This window comes from Saccostrea cucullata, unplaced genomic scaffold (genome assembly GCF_032062105.1).
Source record: "Saccostrea cucullata isolate Sc308-1 unplaced genomic scaffold, CSIRO_AGI_Scuc_v1 ctg5476, whole genome shotgun sequence".
Classification (NCBI taxonomy): Eukaryota; Metazoa; Mollusca; class Bivalvia; order Ostreida; family Ostreidae; genus Saccostrea; species Saccostrea cuccullata.
In genome coordinates this window covers 18,939-35,904 of record NW_026929813.1, presented here as the reverse complement: position 1 = coordinate 35,904, position 16,966 = coordinate 18,939, and the positions used below count along the sequence as shown (strand labels likewise).

The 16,966-nt window shown below is 35.3% G+C and overlaps 1 protein-coding gene across 2 annotated transcripts; it reads right to left on the bottom strand.

Moving 5' to 3' along the window:
* Window positions 1-7,179: 7,179 nt before the first annotated feature.
* On the bottom strand, window positions 7,180-14,269 carry LOC134282233 (beta-1,3-galactosyltransferase 1-like). 2 transcript variants are annotated; one of them, XM_062764661.1, is made up of 2 exons: window positions 14,153-14,269; window positions 7,180-8,303 (listed from the first exon to the last, which is right to left on the bottom strand). In XM_062764661.1, the coding sequence occupies exon 2, from the start codon at window positions 8,232-8,234 to the stop codon at window positions 7,290-7,292; it is 945 nt and encodes a 314-aa protein (XP_062620645.1). In that variant the 5' UTR covers window positions 8,235-8,303; window positions 14,153-14,269; the 3' UTR covers window positions 7,180-7,289. The 2 variants fall into 2 exon arrangements, with proteins under 2 accessions (XP_062620645.1, XP_062620646.1); XM_062764662.1 differs by lacking the exon at window positions 14,153-14,269 and adding an exon at window positions 12,278-12,447.
* Window positions 14,270-16,966: the final 2,697 nt, after the last annotated feature.

Here is a 16,966-nt window from a genome sequence, read left to right as displayed (position 1 = left end):
GTTTATCGGTTGTAAACTATAGTTTGCGGACTGTAAACTAGAGTTAACAACGTTAATCTATATTTTACATTTGTCAACCATAGTTAACGCGATAATCTATGTTTCACAACCGTAAACTATACTTAACACCGAAAACAATCATTTGCGATTGCAAAACATAGATTATCTGATGAATACAGTTTCACGAATTGTAAACTATAGTTTACAAACCGTTAACTATAGTTAACAATCTGATAAATATAGTTTCACGATTTGTGAAACTATGATTAACAACTCTTAACTATAGTTTACGATTGTAAACTATAGTTTACAAACGTGAATCTATGTTTATCAACAAAATCTATTGTTAACGCTTATTACAGACAGATAAACTTAGATTAGCATTTGTAAACTATAGTTAACAACCGTTAAATATAGTTTTACAGATGAAAATTATACTTTACGAATCATTAACTATAGTTTACGGTTTGTAAACTATAGTTTACAGTCGATAAACCTAGTTTATCAATATTGAAACTAGGTTTAGCTCATTTTTGTGAATTTGGCGTGCCATAGGTATCTGCATTTTCCAGATTGGTGACCAGATTAAAGTTTTTGGAGCAGGTCTAACTTCTTGTCTAACTTCCAAACTTACTATACGCCCCATTTGGACCAAACTTACACGGATGGTGCATCTAAGGATGGACATTACCAGACTTGATTCGGACACTGAATCTGAATTGCAATTTCCAGATGAATGACCAGGTTTAAGATTTTGGAACATGTCCATTTCCATTTAATATATTAATTAAGCTCTAGCAGGACTAATTTTTTCATGGATGATGTATATCTAGGGATGGACACTACCTGGCTTTCTTCGGATGCTGGGTCTGACCTTCATTTTACAAATGAGTGACCAAGTTTCAGTTTTTGGAGCAGGTCCACATTCAAGTAACTATTTGCCCTATATCGACCAAAGTTACATAGACGAAGCAACGAGAGATGGACACTACCTGACTTGCTTCGGATGCTGGATCTGTTCTACATTTTTGATACAAATGAATTAACAGGTTTTATACAATAATAATTAGATCGATTAATCTTGTCTATAAAAAACACTTGATCATCGTACATGGTAAAATTTAATTCGAGATTGTTTGTTGCTTTTGATTTGTTTTATTCAAAGACGTTTTAAATCAATACATGGTGTCGATGAATAGGAAAATATTTATTTGATTATACATGCAGTTTATATTTTCCTAAATTTAATTAACAGGGTCTTATTTTCAGATTGAACAAAACTACTGAATCGTCATTCTATGCGTGATAAATTTTAAAATTCTTTTCAACATTGTTCATTGGCGTGCATTTATATACGTTTACCTGTTGTAGCATACACATTTATAACATTTGTGATTTATTAAACCTTAGATGAAATACTGTTTATTTAACAAGGATCAATTCTACGTATAGCCTGCTACAGTTCTTAAGTTCTTTTTCTCAAGTGGCCCTTTTCACAAAAATTCTCATGACTAAGACTAAATCCCTCTCCCATTCTACAACAAATATCTGTATGCTGCATACAGTATGCAAAATCTTATTTTCACCCTTTTAAGTTTTAATGCAATATAGTTAAGTAAAGAAGAATCATATTATAATAAATCATATTTTTTTCATCGATACGGACCTTGTCAAAAAATTACTAAGTATATCAAGTCAAGTTCCTGACACAGTTGCGTTCCTGATTGAGGCTTCCTGCAACATGCAGCTATTTTTAGCTCTTCTGAGCCAAAGGCTCAAAGAGCTATTGTTATGGCCATTTGTGCGTCGTGCGGTGTGCCTAAACTTTTTAGAATATTGGCCATAACTCAAGAACCCCTTGGTCAATCATTGTTAAATTTGTCACAGGGCATTCTTGGCCCAAGGGCTACCATTTATACTAAAACTAGGGTTTGAACCCTTAAACAAGGAGAGATAATCAGGAAAATAAAACCAAAAGTACTGTTTGCTTAAAAAAAACCCTCTTCAGAACCACCAGCCAGATTTTCACCAAACTTACAAACAAGGATCAGGATATGTTGAAGATTAAAAAAATTCTTAAGGCATCACCCTGGGGCAAAGGGCGTGGTTTCAAGGTCACTTCAAAGTTGACCAAAATTTACACTTAATAAAAACGTTTATATTTTGCTTACTATAAAGACTAAGATCTTCAAATCTTGTAAGATGAGCATCTTAGAACTTTACATCATGTGAACTCAAAAATAGGTCACTTTGACCTACTTTTTACTCACCTGAGCCGAAGGCTCATGTGAGTTTTTCTGATCAAAATTTGTCCGTTGTCTGTCGTCGTCGTGGTCGACGTTGTCGTCTTTGTTGTTGTTGTGAATTTTTCACATTTTCATCATCTTCTCAAGAACCACTGGACCAATTTCAACCAAACTTGCTACAAAGTATCCTTGGGTAAAAGGGATTCAAGTTTAAAGGGAGATAATTATGAATTAGGGAAAAAATAATAGCATTTTTAAAAAATCTTCTCAAGAACCACTGGGTCAGGATAGATGAAACTCATGTTGAATCATCCCCAGGTAGTGTAATTCAAGTTTGTTCCAATCATGACCCCCGGGGGTAGGATGGGGCCGCAATGGCCGATGAAAGTTTTACATAGCAATATATAAGAAAAATCTTTAAAAATCTTCTTCTCAAGATCCATAGGGACAGGAAAGATGAAACTCATGTTGAATCATCCTCAGGTAGTGTACATTTAAGTTTGTTCAAATCATGACCCCCGGTTATAGGGTGGGGCCGCAATGGCCGATCAAAGTTTTACACAGGAATATATAGGGAAATCTTAAAAATTTTCTTCTCAAGTACTGCAAAGCCGCGATTAGTGATATTTATATGGAAGCATCCTCAAATAGTTTAATTTCTAGTTTGTTCAAATCATAACCCCCGGGGATGGGTTGGGGCTACAATGGGGGATCCAAGTTTTACATTAAATATATTCCAAAAAATCTTTTTCTAAAGAACAGCAAAGCCATGATTAGTGATAATTATATGAAAGCATCCTCATGTATTGAAGATTTAAATTTGCTCAAATCATGAGTACCCTTTGGGGTAAGGAGGGAAACAACGGGGAGTCAAATTCAAATTATTACAAAGTAATATACACAAACAAAATGTTAAAAAAAATCTTATCTCAAAAAGTTATATGCAGTATTGTTATGGAGGCAATCTCAAGTAGTATTAAAATTCTTTCCCATTACACCCCTCAGTAAACTTTTCAATTTTGATCTGATTTGTACCTTTTCCTAGCCGATGTGCTCAGGTGAGCGATGTGGCCCCTGGGCCTCCTGTTTAATTTTGTGGGCATTTATTTTCAGATTAATTTAGAGGCATATTTTGGACACTTTAAGGTCTATGATCATCAAACTTTGTCAGTTGATGCATCTTGGATTTTCAAATAGCGTCAACTTAAAAGTAGCTCATCGTGACCTACTTTTTGAATTTTATAGCCAATCTCTTGTAAATAATTTAATCCCATTATTTCAGACACTGAGAGATTTAGAATCATCAGATCTTGTAATTTGATGCATATTGGGGCCTTAAAACATATTTACGAAAAAGTAGGTCACTGTGATCTACATTTTGAATTTTGCAGGCATTTGTTTTCAAATTGTTTAAAAGGCATATTTTGAATACTTTAAGACCTATGATCATCAAACTTTGTCAGTTGATGCACCTTGGGTCTTCAAAAACGTCGACCAAAAATTAGGTCATGGTGACCTACTTTTGACATTTTATAGCTATGTTTATGTATCTGGGGTACCTATTGGCTTAGAAACATCAAACCTGGTCAGTTGATACATCTTGGATTTTCGGAGAAAGTCAACTAAAACGTCGACCAAAAAGTAGGTCACCATGACCTACTTTTGACATTTTATGGCTATATTTAAGTATCTTAAGTACTCATTGGCATAGAATTGTTAAACTTTGTTCGTTGAGGCATCTTGGGTTTTCGAAGAATGTCAATGTCAATGTGACCTACTTTTGAATATCTCAGGTAATTATTGGCTTAGAATCATAAAACTTTGTCAGTTGATGCATCTTAAATTTTTGGTGAACGTCGTCTAAAAAGTAGGTCACAGTGACCTACTTGTGACATTTTATGGCTATATTTAAGTACCTCGGGTACTTATTAGCTTAGAATCATCAAACTTTGTTAGTTGATGCATCTCAGGTTTTCGGAGAATGTCGGAATCTTGGGTTTTAGAGAATGTTATTCAAAAAGTAGGTCACAATGACCTACATGTAACATTTTATGGCTATATTTAAGTATCTCGGGTAATTATTGGCGTAGAATCATGAAAACTTTGTCCGTTGATGCATCTTGGGTGTTTTAGGGAATGTCGACCAGAAAGTAGGTCATGGTTACCTACTTTTGAATATCTCAGGTACTTATTGGCTTAGAATCATCAATCTTTGTCAATTAACGCATCTTGAGTCCTCAGAAAATTTAAATAAAAAAGTAGGTCACCGTGACCTACTTATAGTATTTTATAGCTATATTGAAATATCTTCAGTCCTAACTGGCTAAGTATCATCAAACTTTGTCAGTTGATGCATCTTGTGTCTAATTTACTTAGAGGCTTCAAATAGAAGTGATAAATTGTACAAATTAATCAGCGATTCAAGACCCCCTGGACTCTTGTTGTTATTGTCAGATACGATCTTCAAAAAGATCATAAGCTATGACTTACATAAACAAGAGGCCCATGGGCCACATCGCTCACCTGAGAAGCTTTGACCATGCTGTTCTTTACCAGATTTCCCCCTTGTTATACATAATGCATCCCCACCCTACCCCACTGATCATAATTTAGACATTTTGAAATCTACACTACCCCATGATCCTTCCATGGGCACATATGTTTCAGCTTTTTTGGCCCAGTGGTTCCTGAGAAGAAGATTTTCAAAGATTTTTCCTATATATTTCTATGTAAAACTTTGATTCCCTATAATGGCCCCGCCCTTCCCCCGGGGGTCATGATTCCTACAATTTAGAATCTACACTACCCCAGAATGCTTCCACATAAGCTTCACTTTTTCTGGCCCAGTGGTTCTTGAGAAGAAAATTTTCAAAGATTTTTCCTATATATTTCTATATAAAACTTTGATTCCCCATTGTGGCCCCGCCCTTCCCCCGGGGGTCATTATTTGAACAATTTAGAATCTACATTATACCAGGATGCTTCCACATAAGTTTCAGCTTTTCTGGCCCAGTGGTTCTTGAGAAGATTTTCAAAGATTTTTCCTATATATTTCTATGTAAAACTTTGATTCCACATTGTGGCCCCGCCCTTCTCCCGGGAGTCATGATTTGAACAATTTAGAATCTACACTACACCAGGATGCTTCCACATAAGTTTCAGCTTTTCTGGCCCAGTGGTTCTTGAGAAGAAGATTTTCAAAGATTTTTCCTATATATTTCTATATAAAACTTTGATTCCCCATTGTGGCTCCACCCTTCCCCCGGGGGTCATTATTTGAACAATTTAGAATCTACACTATACCAGGATGCTTCCACATAAGATTCAGCTTTTCTGGCCCAGTGGTTCTTGAGAAGAAGATTTTCAAAGATTTTTCCTATATATTTCTATGTAAAACTTTGATACCCCATTGTGGCCCCGCCCTTCCCCTGGGGGTCATGATTTGAACAATTTAGAATCTACACTACACCAGGATGCTTCCACATAAGTTTCAGCTTTTCTGGCCCAGTGGTTCTTGAGAAGAAGATTTTCAAAGATTTTTCCTATATATTTCTATATAAAACTTTGATTCCCTATTGTGGCCCCACCCTTCCCCCGGTGGTCATTATTTGAACAATTTAGAATCTACATTATACTAGGATGCTTCCACATAAGTTTCAGCTTTTCTGGCCCAGTGGTTCTCGAGAAGTAGATTTTCAAAGATTTTTCCTATATATTTCTATATAAAATTTTGATTCCCCATTGTGGCCCCGCCCTTCTCCCGGGGGTCATGATTTGAACAATTTAGAATCTTCACTACACCAGGATGCTTCCACATAAGTTTCAGCTTTTCTGGCCCAGTGGTTCTTGAGAAGAAGATTTTCAAAGATTTTTCCTATATATTTCTATATAAAACTTTGATTCCCCATTGTGGCTCCACCCTTCCCCCGGGGGTCATTATTTGAACAATTTAGAATCTACACTATACCAGGATGCTTCCACATAAGATTCAGCTTTTCTGGCCCAGTGGTTCTTGAGAAGAAGATTTTCAAATATTTTTCCTATATATTTCTATATAAAACTTTGATTCCCCATTGTGGCCCCGCCCTTCCCCTGGGGGTCATGATTTGAACAATTTAGAATTTACACTACCCCAGGATGCTTCCACATAAGTTTCAGCTTTACTGGCCCAGTGGTTCTTGAGAAGAAGATTTTTTAATGACCCAACCCTATTTTTGTCTTTTCTTGATTATCTCCCCTTGCGAGGGGATATGTCCCTTCATTTTAACAATTTAAATTTCCCTTTACCCAAGGATGCTTTGTACCAAGTTTGGTCAAAATTGGCCCAGTGGTTCTTGAGAAGAAGTCGAAAATGTGAAAAGTTTACAGACGGACAGACAGACGGACGGACGACGGACAAAATGTGATCAGAAAAGCTCACTTGAGCCTTCGGCTCAGGTGAGCTAAAAATGATTTATTCCAATGACATCCACTTTATTGTTAATATTAAGCATAGTACATGTATTAACATTCTCACCGTTTTATAGATTTGTGATTACAAGAGGGCCTTTTACAGAGAGTTTATTTTTTACGCTTGAAAAAAGAGAGATTTAAAATATGGTAGATGGAACAAGGGAAATATCTCTAATTAACACCCCTGTAGGCTATTCCCTGGCCTAGGTACCCATAATGCTCCGCAAAAGAAGGCGGAAGTGTTGCTTGCGACACCGGATAAAAAATATGAAACTTCCTAGTCATGGGTTCTTAAAAGTAAGTCAAATCACAATGACATGCAAGAAAAATAACTGCAAATAATATAACTGACAAAATCAATATTTTGAACTTGCTAATTTAAAAAAGATCAGCAAATTTTACAATAAATGTAGAACTTTTAGGCCATCTTAACTTTTAAAAAATTGACGTAATTTTTTTCATTTCATATGTTTACAAAACATACACTAGTAGTTTTATTCAAACAAACATTTATAAATCCAAGAAAACAACGTCGTTTATCACCACATTTTTTCTCCCTCTGAATATTGACGTTAGAGGTTAACACAAAATTCACCGATTATTTCTGGACGGTCTAGGTGAAGCCTTGTTGAGTTCATTCCACATCAGTTTTATATCTTGTGGGGAAAAATGATGCCCGGTTATCCTATCCCTAAAGTTTGCCCCGTCTATTTTCCCGCTACTCCTCCATGAATCAAAGCCCGATATGTGAACAGCCTTAGCACCAATTGCTTCTCTACAAATCCCAGTGATATAAACATCCTCTATGAATAATGATGGTAGGTACTTTGTTGCGTTATATAGGGTTGTTATGATATCACCTGTGATGACGTATGCCGTCCCACTAATATAAGGTGGATACTTGTCTTTCGGATATTGTTTCTTTGAAACATACCATTTTGACCCTGGGTCTCGAAATGGCACGGAATGCGAATTTTTTACTCCAAGTATGGAATTTTTTGGTTCCATTCTCCGTAACAATTTGACTAAATTTTGAATATTTATGAACATATCATCATCTGCTTTTAAGACATATTTTACAGCTGGACAATTTAAATTCGCCCATTTTATCAATGCCACAGACTTGTTGGTTAAATTGTCGTAAGATTCCTGAAAGTTCTCTTGCACCAAATCTTTTTGAAGCTTTCTTTCTTTCTCCAGCTTTCTTTGAATTGTGATATTATGAACCTTCCCCGTCAGAAACACCAGCCTCGTCTTGGCATCAGTACTGTTGATATGCCCCCATGTTGTCCTTATTGCATCCCTGTGCTCAAAATTCCACGCTGAACTCGGAACCAGTATGAGTAATTCTACTTCTTTTTCACACTTTTTTGGTTTGGAAACTGTTTCATCCTTTGCGTTTAAAACTGAGATTGAGAGAGCTTCTATCAAATTTTGTCGCTGAGAATGGAATGAAGAATATAAAAGTAATGTGATGAAAACGAAAGCGTTTGTCGTAAGTAACAGAAAATAACATTTACGATGTCTGTAGAACATATCTTCTCTGAAAATGCGTAATCCTCTAGCACTACGTTGTTACTATTGTCTGCATTCGTTCGATTTTACCTGTAAATAAATATAAGACTGCAGTTAAGATACGTGTCAATTTAATCAAACCTGAAAATCATTCGACTGTGCATATCTCGTGCATTACAGTTGGGAAAACAAGATGTGTTTGTGAATAGTGATGCCCCGTATATATTTGACAGCTTATAGCGAAGGCTGAAGCAATTCAAACTGCAAGATGGAAAGGTTATAAATTTTGGTATCGAGATGAAGGTGTTGTCACAACCAATATACCTGTGACATATGAAAGCCCTAGTACTAACAGTTTAAAAGTTATGAGAAATGTTAAGGGGGATGAAGACGGAAGACCATAATAATAATTATAGAGAAAAAGAAACCGAACGAAAACATTAACCACAGAAAGAATCTTCTGCATGTGTAAAGTTGTATATATCTATTTAATGGAAAAAGTGACTTATAGGTCCAATTGGCCTTTGAAGAGGGCGTGACCCCTCATTTGAACAAACTTGAATTTCCTTCACCCAAGGATACTTTGTGGCAAGTTTGGTTGAAACTGGCCCGCTGGTTCTCAAGAAGAAGATGAAAATGTGAAAAGTTTACAACGACAACAACGACAACAACAACGACAGACAACGGACAAATTATGATCAGAAAAGCTCATTTGAGCCTTTGGCTCAGGTGAGCTAAAAAGCCTGGAAAACGTAAGAAATTTTTGACTAAAGGAACATCATTGAAAAATAAAATTTTGAAGAATTATGGACAAGGAAAACAAAAACAAGAGGCTCATGGGCCACATCGCTCACCTGAGCACATGGGCTAGTTTAAAAACACAAATCAGCTCAATACTGAGAAGTTCACTTGTTGGGGGAGGGGGGATTTGAATTTTTTAATACATGAGAATGTCATTATATCAATAAAACATGCATGTATAATTTTGCCATACTTGATAAGAAGAGTTTTAAAGATTTTTTTCATAATTATATATTTCTATGCAAAAATTTGATTGCCCATTATGGCCCAATCTTACTACAGAGGTCATGATCTGAACAATCTTTTTCTAAAGAACAGTAAAGCCATGCTTTGTCATTTTATTAGAAAGCATCCTCAGAAAGTGTAGATTTAAATTTGTTCAAATTGTACCCCCTCACTCTTACCCCTTCTGACTTTTAGGGGTAGGTCCGGAACACTCATGCATTTAAGCTTTTAACTTGATACTTTTGGGATTTAATTCTTGTCTAATATTATTGTTTAGAAAACAATTTTTGAAACTGTAAGTTTGCGATCTTTCATATCAAATTGCCAAACAGAGGACACAACTCTCCCCCGGATTGGATTCACTGGGCAAAAGAACAAAGATTATTTTTAACATCTCCCTCCCTTCACTTAAACAATTAATCCAATATTAAAGATAAACTTCTGGCAAGTCTTTTGTCTTCGTAAACCGTGTACAATATATTATATGTTACTGCAAAGAAATTTCGGCTCAAGTTCATTATAAGACGAAAATAGTTCCATTTTTTTCCTCGTAAGAATATATATTTTTGCATATTTATTTATATTCATAAATGTACAAAACAATATAAATTAGCATATTTTGTATATGAATTAAATGTATGCTATTTTAATGAATATTTAGAGCCATTGTTGGTGAATTATACCAACCGATTGCATTCTTTATTGCATTCTATATCGTCAACCAATTATTATATCAAATGGATTATAAATGTACAAAACAAGATATTTAATTTTGCATATAAATTAATTTAAAAGATTATCTGTTCAAACAAATGTTACTATGTCTGCTTAACAGGTCAACAGGTTGACAGGTAGACAGGTCGACAGGTTGACGGGTCGACAGGTCGACACGTTGACAGGTCGACAGGTCGACGGGTTGACAGGTCGACAGGTAGACAGATCGACGGGTCGACAGGTAGGCAGGTCGACAGGTCGACAGGTCGACGGGTTGACAGGTCGACAGGTAGACATGTTTATTTAAATATGTAATTCAACATGTCAACATGTCGTCATAGGTTTGGATTGTCAAATGGAGATGTATACATATAACTGTTATCAGACATTGCGCATATGAAAAGAGAATGGAAATTACGCTTTTAAGCATTCAATGTACATGTACATGTATCTTATGATATGCGTGACCTCCCCCCCCCCCCCCTTCCTTATGATGATTCTTGTAGTGATATAACTAAATAAATATACATTGAATTATAAAAAAAAACTGTCTACCTGTCGACCTGTCGACCTGTCAACTTGTCGACCTGTGGACCTGTCAACCTGTCAACCTGTCGACCTGTCTACCTGTCAAATTGTAAAAAAAAATTAAAGTTTGTGTTGTTATTTTAGATCTATTCTTGGTTTTTATTATACTAAATTATTTCAATCAAAGTGCTTGTAAATATTCATTAAAAAGTAATTTGCATTTATTGTGTTGTACATATATTTATATAAGAATACAAATGATATAATCATACATGAATATTTATGATCTTTCAAAAATATTATAATAACAAAACCGATTTACTGCAGATTATGTGGATGGGACTATTTTCGTCTTATTTTGTACTTGACCCGAAATTTCCAAGATATACGTTTAACTTGGATGATGCATCTAGGGATGGACACTACCAGACTTGCTTCGGAATCGGATCCTGAATTTGACCTACAATTTCCAGATGAATGCCCAGGTTAAAGTTTTTGAAGTATGTCCATTTCCATTAATTATATACATGTATATAAGCCCTAGAGCTACCTGGACAAAGCTTTCATGGATAATGCCTGTAGGGATGAGATGAAGACTACCTGCCTTTCTTCAAAGCGTAACAGACGGACGGACATCCCGATTACTAGCTATATACCCTCCCGCTTTTCAAGCCGGGGTATAAAAACACTTGGTCGTCGAACATGGTAAATTTTAAATCGCACTTTGTTGGTTGCTTTTGCTTGTTTTTTCTCAGATAGTTTAAAAATTCATTGTAAGCGTAATGTCTGACATGGAATAGGAAAATGTTTATTTGATTTCACATGCACTTAATACTTTACTGAGGTTTACTTAATTAACTGTGTCTCATTGAACAAAACTACCGAGTCGTTCATCTATGCATAATAAATTTTAAAATATTTTCCAACTTTGTTCATTGGCGTTCATACGTTTAATTACATAGGTTACTGGTACTTTGGTAACAGACGGGCGCTCTTGACTTGTCTATTCCAAAGTACACCCAATGAAGATGATTTACACCTTGAAGCAAGTGAAATTGTGTGTCGATATGTATACGTCAGAATTTCAGCCAGATGTTGCAGGAGACTCTTTTAAGAATTAAAAAAAATATTTCTTGCGATTGAGAACAATATTTTAAATCAATAAAGGAACAAACTATTTTTGAAAAAGCAAATGATTTTGTATAAGAATATTTATAGCCACTGATAAATAGCCTCCTCAATTAAATATCTAGTCATTCTCTTAAACGGTGACTTAATCACCATCACTGAGTGACTTGTCAAACTTGCTTATTCTTAATCATTTTATAAAATACCAAGTGTTTCATTTTTCCGCAAAATACACAGAACACTGGATTACATTTATTTAGTTATAAAATATAATTAATTGATCTAATCACAATAAACCTATCAAATACTTGATAGTAATATCTAAGTAATACAGTAAAATAAATTCTGCAGGTAAACCATCTCGACATTTTCCAGCCACATTGAATTTTCGTTATAATTACTATACAAGGTGAAGATGGTTCATACACTTTAAAAAAGTGCACTTGATTATGGAAAAGTGTACACCGGATGTAAGGTGTAGACAAATCAAGCGCCCAATATTTGTGATGTTATTGTATGAGATATAATAAATTTAACAAGGATCTACCTATAGCCTAATGCAGTTCTTTTTCTCTATATTTAAAAAAAAGAAATTCGCCCTTTTAATACCATATGCTAAATACGTATTTATTTAGTAGAGTTAAAAAAAAAGAATCTAAAATAAAGACCTTATATAAAAATCATATCAAGTCACAGACGTCAAGTTCTTGACACAGTTTCCTTCCTGAGTAGACGCGTCCCGAAACACCAACAGCTATTTTTTAAATTGTCAAATATGATCTTCAAAAGAAAATATCCTATATGTCCTATAAAAATGATTTGTTCCAATTACACACACTGTATTGTCAGACCTTAAGAAGATATATAAAGAATAGTTTTAAACTCTCACCGTTTCATAGCTCTGTATTCACCGTTGGACCATACTCGACTATTTGAGATTACAGAGGGTTTTTTTACTTCAGCGAACTCTTTTGTAATAGAAAGTAGAATAGTGCGGCAGATGGGACAAGGGGAATAACTCTAAATAACATCAATAAGCCTTTAGCAATTCTCTATCCAGAGTTGTCTGCCGCTAAGCTACTAACGTGGCGTGGATAGATAATAAACATTTGGAACACATATATTTCAAAAGATAAAACAATGTCATGATAAAAGTAGAAAGTCTCTCTCTCCTTGATATAACTATACATAATCATATTACCAAGAACTCAGAAAGTAAACGTATGACCCTAACATGGACATAGATAATATTAATTGGGTTTTTTCTTGAAAGGGGGAGCAGTTTAAGGAAAAAAAAAAAAAAAAAAAAAAAAATTAATTGGCCAATCTCCAAAATCCTATTTCGTTTAAGGGGTGGTGGTGGTGGTGGTGTATATGTAGGTTCCAACTTCTTTCAGTACGAAATTTTTTACTCATTCATAATACATTGCCCTTATCTTATTTGACTATACCGCAACAAAAAGTATAGGGAATGTCTTTCAATATTAATATTTTCTAAAGTATTAAATTATGGCTGAAAAAAAAGGGACAGTCCCCAGTACCCCCCCCCCTCCCCGGATTCCTGATACCACGTGTCTGGCTTTTTGGCAAGTCTTACCATTTTGATAAATTTTAAACAGACAATAAATATTTCGATAGAATCAAAATGCTAGCCTAGTATTTAAGAAAAATGACACGGTATAATTTCAGTTACAAAATATTTGCGTTTTGACGTGAATTCAATACATTTCCTTTGCACTTTTTCCAACGGTTTAGACAAGGAGTGTCTGTATGTTTATGGTATAGTAGATATACTGTAATTTTTTTAAACAATTTAGATTGGGAGTACCTATATCCTTTCCTGGTCAAAAACATTTTGCCAAGTTGACGACTCTCCTACTTTTAAAAACGATACTACACCGTACATCCCTGTATCATATTCAATTATTTTTTACTTGTATCTTTACGTACGTTATAACAACTATTTTCTTTTTTAACCTCCACCCCTTTGAAAAATTTCTAGATCCGCGCCTACTCTGTATTCAGTCTTACAATGTCTGGAGGTACATGTAATTCGAAGAATAAATGAGTATTTTAAAATCAAGAGATCGACTAAGATTCGATTCGTTTGAAAAAAAATGCCTCTAGAAGAAAATTGTGTCATTTCCGAGTACCGGTAGGTTAATAACTGATTGCTCGCCTGAAGAGTGGCTATTATGAAGGACAGTAATATTATTGTGGAGAGAAAATAAAATGATAGTGGATTTCTTCACTTGTATATTAAACATGCGCCTGACTGTCCTGCAACGTCACCCTATCCCTATAAAATTTTAAAAGATGTTTTCCTGCACCCTATACTACATCCTGTTGTTAACCAATCTTATTTCTTTGTTATCTCCCATGACATTTGCGTAGGTCCTTTATGCCTTTGGCTCGGAAGGATCTGTGCCAAGTTTGGCTGAAAATGACCCACTTGGTCTGGAGAGATCAGCAGCCAGACGGCGGGAAATTAAAACACTGAACAGAGAAAATAAAAGTTCACTTGAGAAACAAATTTTACTTACTTTGTATGACACAAGTTGTACACATTTAGAGTAGGAGCTGAAACCTTGCTAAACGGAAGGAAAATGATAAAATCGTGTAACCACAAATAAAATGAAAAAGAAAAACAAGGAAGATATTGTTTAAATATTATGGGTCGCAAAATAAACCATTCTATATGTGGTTGTGTTTGAATGTGCACAAGGGGAAAAAGAGATAATTTTTAATTGGTTCCTCGTAAAATTATTTCCATTAAGATTATGATACAATGTACTTAAAAATTTGAATAACTTTATTTATTATAAATTTTATTTTAAAGTTGCTTTATTTGCATTTTCCACTAGATATTTATTTATGTATTAAATTACTTATTTATAAAAGGTCAAATGAACTGCTTCTCTATAAAATAAAAAGTTGATGTGGCATTCCCCCTTAAGATATATTAAAAAAAGCATAATGAGTTTCCGGATATTAATTACGCTTCCCCAATGATTTATAAAATTCAAATTGAAAATGTAAGAAGAAGAGAATTTTGTTTTGAATACACTTCCATTGCAAATGACACACATCGCTGATACATTTTCTTTACTGTGCCATTATTGTACATTTTCTATTACCAATCTTCCTCCTATGCAAAGTTTACATTGAATTCTCCCTAAGCCATGAATGTAGGAGTCATGCTCATCGGAAGCATATTTCTGGGGGTGGGCACAGCCAAACTAACGCATTTGAGCAGGGGACCTCCTTTTCCTCCTTGTCTCCTACGGGACATTAGGCATCAACAAGCTATGGAATCTTCCTTTGTCCTTCGCCACGTACTGTCCCCATAAGTAGCCAATTTCCTCTAGTTCTAATGTTATGGTTCTTCTCCATATTGTTCGTGGTCTACATCGCTTCCTCTTTTCAGATGGCGTCCAACCTAGGGCTTTTTGTACTCTGGTGCATTCTCATCACATGCCCCAACCCTCTTCATCTTCTTTGCTTGATTTCAGTTGTTATGCTCCTGCTTTTGCTTTTCTTGTGCAGGTCCCTGTTAGAGATCTTGTTCGGCCAGAAGTTATAAGTCAGTTGTTTAATTCCTCAACTATTCTCATGTCACTGTCAACAGCACGCCAGTATTCAGATCCATAGAGGAGAAATGATTTAACATTACTGTTGTTAAGTTGGAGTTCGGTTCTCATAGTTGTTGTTTGACTTCCAGATAAACTTAAGTTGGGTGAATGCTGTCCGTGTTTTATTAAGTCCTGATTGTATGTCTTTACCAGTGCCATTGCCTTTACCTAGAATGCTGCCATGGTAGGTAAAGTCCTCGAATTCCTCTAGTGGCTCTCAATTTAATGTGACAGGTTCTACTTGTGCATTGATTGTCATAACCTTGGTCTTTTTGGCATTGATGTTAAGCTGAGTTTGTTAGGCAAAAGAGTTTATTTTATCAGTTCTTTCCTGTACATGGTTGAGAACCACTGTGCCAGATAAGAAGAAACTTTTTGTGAAACATCCCAAGGTAGTGTAGATTTTAGTTCAAACCATGACCCCCGGGGGTAGGACGAGACCACAAGGGACGAGTTTACATCTTCTTAAGAACAACAAAGTCTTTATCAGTCATATTTATTTGGAAGCATCATCAGGTAGCGTAGATTCAAGTATGTTCAAATCACGACCCCTAGGGAAGGGCGGGACCACTATGGGCGTACCAAATTTTACATAGAAATATATAGGAATTTAAAAAAAAAATTCTCAATTCCCCAATCAATAAATCCAAGATTGGTCAAATTTATATGGAGGAATCCGTAGGTAGTGTAAATCTAGATTTGTTCAGATCATGACCATGGGCAGAGGTTATGATGGGACCATACGATAAGTTCAAACTTAAGAATTAAAAGGCCCAATTTGTCAAAGAAGTATGCAAGCATGCTAAGATATTGTAGATTCAAGTATTTAAGTTTGATCAAATCATAGCCCCCCCTCCCGATTAAGAGTAGGTTGGTACCACTAATCGATTTAAACTTTTCAGTACTGAACTGATTGCTCTTTTTCCTAGCAACAATGCTTATGTTAGCGATGTTGCCCACCGGCCTCTTGTTGATGATGTTGTAATATCTGTTCTCAGCATTTCACCATGTATTTCTTGGGTATTTACCATTCTTTATTGATTAAATGCACTTTTGGACTTCTCCGAGGGTTGATGGTTCGAAGTTTAGTTCTATGTCTTCAACAGGGGGGGTCTGGACTTGCTGGTTCATCAGGTTCCGGGCCATTTAGTACATCTTGAAAATATTGTACCTAACGATTCTCTTGTTCGTGTTTTGTTGCCAGTGGGTGACCATCTTTATCTTTTACAAGAGCATTTTGGTTTAATGTGACTACGTAGTATTTTTTGTAAACGGTCCTCATTTCGCCATGTGGAGAAGCTCGTTCAAATTCTTGTGCCAGACTGTCAACAAACATTCGTGTATCCTTCTTAGCACTTCGCTTGACATCCTTACCCTTTACTTTATGGGAAGCTTGTAATCTTTATTGTAGTCTTAAAGACGTAATACTGATAATTTTCTGCTTTATGTTCTTTCAATTCACCTATCCCCCCATGTATCAGGTGTTAGCCATTCTTTGTTCCTTTTGTTTCGGTAGCTTGCAGTTTTTCGTCGGTCTCAATATACACATTCTTGATTGTGTCCCACCTTTCTTGAATATCTTCAACAAATTCAAGACTTTCTTCAAGAACCTTGAATCTTTTTCAATTCCAGATTAAAAAGCTTTTCTTGTGTCTGGTATTAACTTTTCCAAATTGAGCCTACTTATAGTATCATGCTTTTTGGAATTTCTGCGAAGTTTAGTTT